This window comes from Triticum dicoccoides, chromosome 5A (genome assembly GCF_002162155.2).
Source record: "Triticum dicoccoides isolate Atlit2015 ecotype Zavitan chromosome 5A, WEW_v2.0, whole genome shotgun sequence".
Taxonomy (NCBI): domain Eukaryota; kingdom Viridiplantae; phylum Streptophyta; class Magnoliopsida; order Poales; family Poaceae; genus Triticum; species Triticum dicoccoides.
The window spans coordinates 385,188,016-385,198,209 of record NC_041388.1 but is presented as its reverse complement, the minus strand read 5'-3'; the positions used below and the strand labels follow the sequence as shown (position 1 = coordinate 385,198,209).

The window sequence follows — 10,194 nt, the reverse complement described above, 5'->3', positions numbered from 1 at the left end:
ATGCTATTTGCCTCTCTTTTTTCTTCAAGTATAATAAATGTATCTATTATGCATAGATCAATTGGTAGTCCAGATAACAGAAATGCTAAACCTACTCATACGCAATTAAGCTACGGGCTGATGTGTCGAAAGTGTAGCACTTGTGTGTCAATAATAGCATTGCTCCTTTTGTGCAGACGATGGTGACGGGCGTTCCTTGGATTACAAATACAAATGAGTTGAGAGCCAAACCTGAGGCCATTTTCATTCAGACTTTGTATAGATAATAGTTAGCCCAGAATGTCACATAGTAGTAGTGAAGAAAGGCGCGAGAAACAAGCAGCAACCTCGACACTTCCACAGCATCTGTTGCGTTATGATACAGCACATGGACGGCACTCCACACGACGGACTCGAGATCCCAACTCCCAAGCGGCTCTTGGTGCTCTTTGAAAGGCGCATCACCGTACAAGGCTTTGGTCGGTCACTCCCCGTAGAAGGCCTTCTCGAAGCACTGCAGGTACTCTGGCTCGAGCGCGAACAGCACGGACACGCCGTCGTCCTTGTCGGGCGCCTGCGTGACGTAGGCCGTGCCGCTGCCGAACATCTGCGCCGGCGCGACGAACTTGGGGCAGCCCCAGCCGAAGTCGGCGTCGTGGATGGGCATGCCCAGCCAGCTCACCACCCACAGGTCCGTCTCCGGCATGAACTGCCCGCGCGCCGCCTGGCTGCCCTTCTCCGACTCCACCTCCAGGTAGTCGATGACGGAGCGCACGAAGGCGTCGTCCACCCGCGCCACCGCGCGCTTGATCCGCTCCGCCACGAACCCCAGCGGCTGCGACAGCACGTCCCCCACGCGCACCGTCACCAGGTCCCGCACGATGGCGTTGCCGAAGTAGTTGGCCGGCAGCGGCGGGCGCAGGCGCTGCCGGATGTTGGCCGGCACGCGCAGCCGCGACTCGGCGTCGGGGGCCAGCCCGCGGGCCACGCACATGGCGCGCCACAGGTGCGCGGTCAGCGCGCAGTAGGTGGACACGCCGGGCGCGCAGCTGGACTTGATGCCGGCGAGGAGCTTGGGGGACACGGCGTAGACGCGGGTGACGAAGGGGCGGGGCAGGCCGTTGAGGTTGCTCGGGGAGTAGACCGGGTGCTCGAAGGTGGCGTGCGGGGGGGAGCGCGCGCGCAGCACCGTGCGGTCGTGCACCGGCGGGGTCGGGTGCACGGACGCGGCGTCCAGCCCGCGCGCCAGGGTCGTCCACGTCCGGATGAACTGGATCGCGCCCGCGCCGTCCATGGTCACGTGGTGCATGCCCGTGCCCACGGCCACGCCGCCGCACTTGAGGAACGTCACCTGCAAGACCAAACCCACGGGTTACATTTTGCGTCCAGTATAATAACCGTAAGACATGGCACGATCATTGATATCCTTGTTCCCATTCACGTCATCGATCTCTTTGTTCCTCTGCTCAAACACCGTGCAGCCGCCCAGCTCTGAACTTTTCTACTGTATAAAATCTCTGATCGACGTCACGCGATAACCATACTCAAATACTAGCATGGTTCGCCTGCTTGACACACGAGCCAATAATAGCGTACTGTAATACGACGGCGACTACTCACTCTCTGTCCAAATTGTCAACAGCGACGATGGTTAGAAGCCATCTAGATTAATGTTACAGCGATGGCAACCGATAACTACCAGTAGATTAATGTTACATGTCACCGTCTAGTAACGAAGCCATCTAGAAGGAAGATATGGTTTCCATGTGGGCACGTCGGCAGGCGCACCCTCCTGATCGAGTGATCGGAGAAGCAAGCGACGCCTCCGGCTAAGTGGTAACTATGCGGCGCTTTTCGGGGAAGCTAAAGCCGAAAGCAGAGCCGTCGCGTTCGACGTCCACCTCAACGATTCAGATCAAATGCAGCTGCGGCAAGTGGTCGCTGTATGCGGATAGGCACAAAGGAGGCACATCTCGTGGCCAGATCCGGAGAAAGATAAGACTTGGACGATCAAATAAGCCTGAAATGAGAAATGAGCTGGGCTGAATGATGAGGTCGTGGATGGATCCCACGGACTTGCAAGGACAACGGATCATCTAGATGACTAGGACTAGATAAGATTTTCCTGGGGTCCCGTTTCTGTACTATAACTGACAGATTAGCACAAAGAAAATTTGTAGGAGATGATCGTAAATGTGCAAAGCAAGGCCTCCTCTACGACTCTTCTTCATTCGTCTTGTGCCTCGAAATGAATGAATCTTGACGGTGAAAGAAACATGTCACCGGAGGCTAGGCCAGCACGACACTGGGACACTGAACCCGGCGCCAAAATTGTGGACGCGGCGCGCAGGCGCCCATGCCCCCTGCTGGACCACCTGCGCGCCGTGTCGCTCCCGGCGCGGCTTCTGGACTGGAGTGCTTGGCAAGACAACGACGACGAGCGGAGTACCGCGACAGTCAAGATCAGAAGCCCCGAGTTTTTCGCTCGGGGAATTGATTATGCACATCAGTGAGCTTCCTTGGAGTACCGCTACTTCCAAGACGTGTCCTACTAGTCACTAGTCATCTCACCTCACCGGTGGACTGACTGTTGGTTACGTTCACGCGCCGGCAATCAGTGAGCCGTCCTGTGCGTGCCACAGTGCACTCCCTGACCAGAAGAAAAAGTTGGGTTCGATCGTGAAGTCAACTACAGCACATGATACGATTTCTAGCTAGCTAGCTAGTAGAAATTTCATCACTGAAAATGGTCTATGAACGCCAAAGCAGACGCTGCTATACTGTCCAAGCCGCCGTTGGTTCGCAACTCCAACCAAGCGAGATGAGATGAGATGAGATCATCCCCTGTGGCCCTGTCCCCCCGGTTTTGTCGTCGTTGCCACGAGACACGGCTCGATCCAAAGTCGCGCGTCATCTGCTTCATCCGTCCCGGGAGTGCCACCCGCCCATAATTGATGGGAGTACTATTGACTTCCCTAGCTAGGCCGCCCCTACCGTGGCTGGCCGAGCTCGTGCAAACCGCCACGCCAACACGTACGCGGCGGCAGCGCACCCCCCAAGCATTCATCGCTAACCTTTAGCAAAATTATTGGCACCTAGTACAAGCCACAGTGAATCACACGCCATAGCCACGAGCTCAAGTAATCTTTCTCTCCGATCAACGACGACTAAATACTACAGTAAATAAATAAAATAAGATGCACGCACACGTCATGCAAAGATTTCCAAGGATGCTCGCGTACCAGACTGCCAATCCGTCCAAGAAAGCCAGCATCCGGTTCTATCATTTTAATAAATTTTTTGGGGGGGAATCATTTTACTAATTATTTCTACTATTTCTTTATGCAGATGGAGATAGATAGATAGATTCCACGCTACTAGCATTTCTTAAACCTCGCAGATAAAACAATATGTAGGTCCTCGGAAGAAGAAAGATTATGGTTTCGATCCAACATCCGGTAACTGCGTCGCACGACTGTCTGGGAGCTTAGTACGCCTCACTGTCGAGGTGGGGCCTGGGTGTCGGGGCCCCACGCGACAGCGAGGGCGAACAGTCAGTCGGCGTACGTACAGAGCACCTCCCCGAGTTTCCACCGGCGCGCGCGCGAAAATAAACGGGAGAGAAAATACTGCGGGGCGATTAAATTGGGTCCGGTGCCGTCCGTACCTGGACCATGGCGAGGAGGCAGGGCGGGTCGCCGGAGGCGGCGAAGGGGACGAGCAGGCGGCGCGCCTCCGGGGAGGGCTCGAAGTCCCGGAACATCTCGTCGCCGGTGAAGTCGGCCCGCGCGACGACGAACAGCGCGCCCTCGCCGTTGCAGTCGATCTCCAGCCGCCCCTCGGGCCCCGTCGCCATCCGCCCCGCCAGCGGGTAGAAGGGCACCAGCGCCCTCGCCAGCGCCTCCCGCAGCCTCTCCGGCGCGAAGAACCCCTCCTCCTTCTCGCCGTCGCCGTCGCCGTCGCCGGCGGGGGGCGGCGCCGGGTAGTAGTAGACGAGCGGCGTGTGCGTCTTGGGCACGGCGAGGTCGAGGTTGGAGAGCCACAGCGTGTGCCGCGGCGTCGGCTCGCTCGGCGCCACCAGCGTCGTGTCCACCACCTCCACCTTCATCTCGATCTCGCTTGCTTGCTTCTGCGCTGGGCTCTGGCGGTCTCTTGCGTGTGTGCAGCCGCTCAAGAGCGTGAGGGTTTATTAATAGGGGCTTGAGGGAAGGACACGAGGATATTTTACCGGAGCTCTTGGTTTACAGTCTGACGAGACGGTGATTGTGATTAGTCGATTAATCAACGGAGGCTGGCCGCGCTAATTGGCGCCATCACGTGCGAACGGCACCGACGGGACGTCACGTGTTCCCCTGTGCTCATCGTGATCCGCCGGCTGCCCGTTGAAACTTTGGGACGGTCGAAGTTAACCCGATCTCGTGGTACTGTAATGGCGTAAGTGTCTCGTCGCCAAGCTACTGGATTCTACTGCGATCTCTTTATCTCGTCCGCTTTTGTGTCGCTTCCGCGCTGCTGCCTGCTATCCCCTCGTAATGGATCGTCTCTGCATTATTTCGCAGGAAATAGACCGGGGGCGGAGTCGTGTTAAAATACTAATTCTCGGTGGGGTCATGTGTAAATCGGGCACGTGTTTGCATTATTACCGTCCGAACAGGGTAGTACTCTCCGTCCTGTCCGCTCTTTTTAAACCGTCTCTGCATTATTACCGTCCGAACAGAGTATTACCGACGTGAGGCGCGATAAATGTAATTAGGTAAAGGTGACGCTTCACTGGCCAGTGGTCGCCGCCCGCCGTGCATGCAGAGCGAGCGAGACTGGACATGGAGCCTGTGCCCGTCGCCGTACGATCAACAGTCGGGAAGATACCCGTCGAGCGATCACGGATCGGCGGGTACTGTTTCCCCGTGTCTAGAAACTGCTTCAGAACCGAGCGTGCGTACGTGCCAAAACCGTCGCCTCACGAGAGAAACATGCGTGCGTGCCTGCGTGCCGATCCGGCCAGTTTCGGAATGCGCAGCCGGAGTAGACAAACACCTTGGCTATGGAACCGGATACTCTAACATTGAGAAGGAAAGTTAAAGAAGCTACAATACATTAACTTTTTTTTTCTATTCATATGGTTGAGCCTAAAACGACTTAAATTAATTTACAAATTGATAATCTAGTGTGTACATTTATAGTAATTACACATAAATAAGTTGATGGTGAAATAAAATTAATTTTAAATTATTTATATCTACAGTAAATATCAATAGTAAACAACCTGCTAATACCTACTAACCTTTTCAAACTTCCCTTTTTCATTTTACACTAGGTTAGGACTGTAGCATTGTGACTTTCCTTTTCTATATTATTAGAGGATCCGGTTCCCTTGGCTATTAGCGTGCTCGGCGACGCGTCTGACGTACACCGGCTGCTATCGCAACCTATGTGGTAACAATGTGCCTGGATTTTATTAAGTGCGGGGAATCGATGTGCGCGCCACGCTGTCACGGTGGATTCCATCTCCGTTGCAGAGAAAAGTATGTGGAAAAAAGAATGACTCTGAGTCCCTGACCGAGCTCCATGAAGACGAGTAGATTAATTGTTTTTCCAGTAGAGTAAAACCAAGAAGATACTGTAACTGGGACGGCCGCCAAGGATTCGATTGGATTGGACACCAGTTTTTCCAATATATGAGAATCAGAGAATCGAATAAGGCCTCTGGCTGAGCACTGGCCCGGTGGCGCCTTGTCGCTTTATGCCAGTATATATTAACGATTCTCTGGTCAAATCACCTTTGATCATTGTAGTCTACTAGCAGGGGAAACTGATTCGTGTAGGAGTGGCCGTGCCGCGCGCTCGTCTGCGCGACGTGGGTTGTTTACCGGTGAAACTTCCACCTTTGAGCTCGCAATCTCTTTCCCGGTCTGAGCTACTGTACTATTCCCTTCGTCTCAAAATAAGGCCTTTTTTGCTTCATAGGATAGGATAGGATTATCATAGTAATAGGAATCTTGTAGGAAATGAGATGACATGTATCTCAAATTCTATAAATAGAAATAGGAAACAAGATGTCATTTGGTTGACACCAAATGAATTTTTCATTGAGTCTAGGCTTTTTTTTATTTTCCTATGAAATATGGAGGATAGGAATCAATCCTATGTAGGAATAGGAATCCATTCCTATGAACCAAAGGGCTCTAAAGAAAAAAATCCTATAAGAATCCTATCCTCTAGAATTCCTATGAAATTCCTCTAAACCAAAGGAGGCCAGCTGAGACGGAGTGAGTATTTCCTTCATTTTAAATAAATGACTCAACTTTGTATTAAAATCACCATCGTGCGGCTCCTGCGGCCGCACCGGGGCGCCCAGATCCAATCGTTGGCGGACCTCCCCACCTCCCCTTGCCGTCGTCGGAGGGCGTCATCGAGCAAAGTCCGGGCGGCGGGGTTGTTTCTGTGGCGCAGTCGCGTCGGATCCGGTGAGCTCGGCTGCGAGCTTCATCGGCTGGGCTTTCTTCCCCGAGGCAGATGTGGGCTGGCGTCGGCAACTGCTGCCGGCGGAGGGTCTCGGCAAGGCATGGGCGTGTGGTGTGAAGGCTCTGGGTGGCGCACGGCGTGGAGGCCCAAGGGTGGTGCGTCATGGGCAAGGTGCGAGACGGCCCGGGGCGGCTCGGACCTGGCCGCTGGGCGGCACGGCGAGGCGTCCGCCACGAGGAACCACACGACAGCAGAGGAGTGGCGGGGCGCGGGCGCGAGGGGCGCATTTTCTCGTCCGGCGTGCGTTGGCGCAGGTGCGTGCTGCGGCATGGCTGGATATGGCTTCGGGCGGTGCTCCACTGCAGCCTACGACGGCTTGGTGGTGGCAAACTACGGTGGCTCAATCTGCGATGGGAGGCCTTGGATCCGGCCAGCCGTGGTCGGATCTGGCTTGGCGGCTGGATTCGATGGCTGGACGCTTGCGGCATCCGCACAGTGAGGCTGGCTGCGGCGGCTCCTATCTGTTCTTTGTCGACAAGCTGATCTGCGGGTGGTGATGCATTGCAGGAGGTTCAGCTGGTTTGATCAGGGCGTTGTGCAACTACACCGGGCGAAAGCTTTGACTCTGGTTTTGGCCGGAGCCGGCAACGGCGGCGCTAGTATGCGTCGTGACCTTCTTGAAGGTATTGCCGTGGTGAGTGCTCATCTCCGTACCGACCCTTTCTTCGAGGGAAACCTAAGATCCGTGTATTCATGGATCAGACGATGGCGGTGTCTTGTGCCGTGCACCTCTTCATGGCTTCGTCTTTGGAGGTGGGGATCAGTTGGAGGGACTACCGGACTAGTGGTAGGTGCGCCAGAGTGGTGAGTTGGCGGCGAGGCTTCTGTGGCAACGATGGCGGCAGTGAGCGAGGTCGGAGGCACGTCAATGGTTGCGTTAGTCGGCTCTCCTTCGGCGTGTTCATGGGATTGCCTTGGTCTGTTTGTTGCTGTGAAGTCGGAGCTGCGGAGGAGGGCCCTCTGTGGCAACGATGACGAGAAGCAGGTGGTCTGTTCGACGGTCTTTCACGGCGCCAACTTTGCATATTACTTTTTCGTAGCTCTCTGTCAGAGTCGGAGCTGCGCCGTCCTCGACGCGGGTGGCCGAGTTTTGCGCGGCGCTTCATTGTCTCCACATGACCTCTACGGTGAAGTCAGAGTCGTTTGCTCCGGAATTAGAGATGCCGATGACGCCGCTTGAGAAGAAGTGATGACGATGACACGAGTGTGCTAGCTCGACGAGGCCCTCTTTAGAAAGGGGTGTATGAGGTATTCTATGTGTGCCGCTCAATGAATTGTGACGGTTTTCGTCCAGTTTCCGTTAATTAATTGAGCAATTCTCTTCTGCTTAATTATTGGACAAGGCAAATCTTTTGCCTCCGTTTCGAAAAAAAATTCATACTAAAATTAGTACAAAGTTGAGTCACTTACCTTAAAACGGAGGGAGTACTTACTAATAATTCACATGTACAGAATGAAAACTTCATTCTCGACTTAACAAGAATTTTTATAAAAATGTTTCATTTGCTTCTCTTCATTGCAACTTTTATTTTTCTTCAAAACTTATCCTCATTTTTGGCCTAATTTTTCTTCTGATGATCGACTCAACCTCTGATAAAAAAGATAGACCAATTGCAATCAATGATAAAAAAAGATAGACCCGGTTCACTGTTGTTGAATTCGATTCACAGCAACCCGGCTCCTTCCTAGGGCAAGAGGTGGCGAGGCATAAGGCTCTAGGCGAAAGCCTTGTTCTTTGACGGGGTCGTTGTGGTGATGCTTCATGGTGGCATCATCGAGAAATACTTCTTCTCATTTGGTCGCAGTCAATCAGTGGGGAAGTTGCGATTGGAGGTTGTGGGCTAGGTCGGACCCATCCCAAGTTTGATGAGAAGGTTGTGTGCGGTACTATGCGAAAGCCTTTTGATCGGCGAGGGTGGATGCCGGTGACAACGGTGTTTCTTGGACGTTGTTTCCTTTCTTGAAGGCGTTTCTGAAGATCTTGCTCACAATCGCTTTGGGGTAAAATAGCGATTAGGTGGTGGTGTTCTTTTTGCTTTGGTTTTAGTGGTTGTTTTTTCTTTCCTATTCTTTTTGTTTGTTGGTTTTCGATATAATTTTTCTTATAAACCAGATAAACTCTTTTTCCTATCTAAATGAAATCGGCAGGGCTCCTCCCTTCCTCGTTAAAAAAAAATACCACTAATTGAAAGCTTTTGGTCAATAGCTTTAGAAGAAGGTTTGAAGACATGGTTTTGTCTTTCTTATTCTTGTTTTCTTTGTTCTTTTCTTCCTTTTAATTGCTTGTATACAAAAAAATACAAAAATAGGTGCAGCAGGAATTTTCTACCGTTTACTGTCCAAAAGAGTCCAGCTCGGTTATATATGTCCCGTTCGAATGTACTACTACTACAAGACCGGGGTGCATCTAAAAACAAAACAAGTCCGGGGTGAAGGAGTGCTTGCCATCTCAACAGGTGAAGGTTCCAAGGTCAACGGAAATTTTCTCGACCTGTCCATGTGCACTGACGAACGTTCGAGGACTACAGAACGAACCGTGGTGCCGGCGATCTTGCGATGGTGAACGCGAACTGACGGTACGATCTGGCTAGATGGACAGACTTGGGCCCTGTTTGGACCCTTAAGTTAGAGTTAGTTTTAGTTAGTTGGGTTCAAATAATCCAAAAGTATCCAAACATGGTGGGTTAGTTTGGGTTAGTTGGATCTAACCCACCCCAAAAAAGTAGCCTACACTAGAGGAGCTTATTTGGGTTAGTTCTTCTAGACCCATTAGAAAAAATAGTAAAAAAAAGTTATTCCTCCCATTCAAACATGATCCAAAGTAGTCAAATGATTGAGAAAGAATATTTATTGTTAATCTAACCCTACCATCCAAACAGCTCTTTGGTTAGAGTCAGCCTAGGGTTAGTTTAAGATTAAAATTTAACTCTAACCTCTAACTGAGTTAGAGTATCCAAACAGGACCTTGGCACGGGAAGCGCCGGTGGGTTCCCGTCGGCGAGGAGGATAGGATACGATGCGTACGGACGGCGGGCGGGCGGGCCGGTAATTGAGTTCTGCGTGGAAAACTAGGCGCCCGCGACCGCGCGCGCTTCGGTGACGTACGTGACCCCACTTGACCGCTCGGGTGGGCGGCGGCGGGGCGATTCCGCTGTGTGGCCAGCTGAGAGCGAGACGTGCTGGACGCGCGGCGGGCTGGGCGCGCCGGGCGCCATGTTCCCGACTGGACTGGCAATGGCGCGTCCCATCTGAACCTACGGTTCTTCGCCGTTGGCCTCAGCAGAAGGGTCGATACTTGAAACCTACGCGATTCCCTTGGGCGTGAGAATTTTTTGAAGTTGTAATGATCTGGCCAAGTCAAGGATTCAGGTCCGGGAAAAAGATTTGGTTTGTGACTAACTTAGCCAAAGATTGCCATAATTAAAGTTAGGCAAGTTTGATCAACTTAGGTGAGTGTTTGGTTCATGTCATACCTTAGGCAAGCCACACTTGGACCCCACATGACATACACACAAAAAGTGTGGCAAAATTCTCTTAGGCTTGCCAACTTGTGGTTCTTATTTTGATGAACTAACTTTAGGTAAGCTTGGCAAAAATGTGTGGTAAGATATGGCAATGCTAGTCCTAGAACTAAACAACCCCAAAATCCGCTCCCTCTGTAACGGTTTATGGAGCTTGTTTGTCTCGACCTTT

At 52.3% G+C, this 10,194-nt stretch overlaps 1 protein-coding gene across 1 annotated transcript; it reads right to left on the bottom strand.

Annotated features, from left to right (window-relative positions):
• Nucleotides 1–218: 218 nt before the first annotated feature.
• Nucleotides 219–4,212, bottom strand: LOC119301687 (putrescine hydroxycinnamoyltransferase 1-like). Its single transcript, XM_037578677.1, has 2 exons — nt 3,647–4,212; nt 219–1,330 (listed from the first exon to the last, which is right to left on the bottom strand). The coding sequence occupies exons 1-2, from the start codon at nt 4,085–4,087 to the stop codon at nt 464–466; spliced, it is 1,308 nt and encodes a 435-aa protein (XP_037434574.1). The 5' UTR covers nt 4,088–4,212; the 3' UTR covers nt 219–463.
• Between the last annotated feature and the right edge of the window lie 5,982 nt (nt 4,213–10,194).

Coding starts and splice junctions, on each gene's coding strand:
- LOC119301687 (XM_037578677.1), bottom strand. CDS start 4,087: ATGAAGGTGGAGGTGGTGGACACGACGCTGGTGGCGCCGAGCGAGCCG. Junction 1,331..3,646: donor GCCTCCTCGCCATGGTCCAG/GTACGGACGGCA, acceptor TTGGTCTTGCAG/GTGACGTTCCTCAAGTGCGG.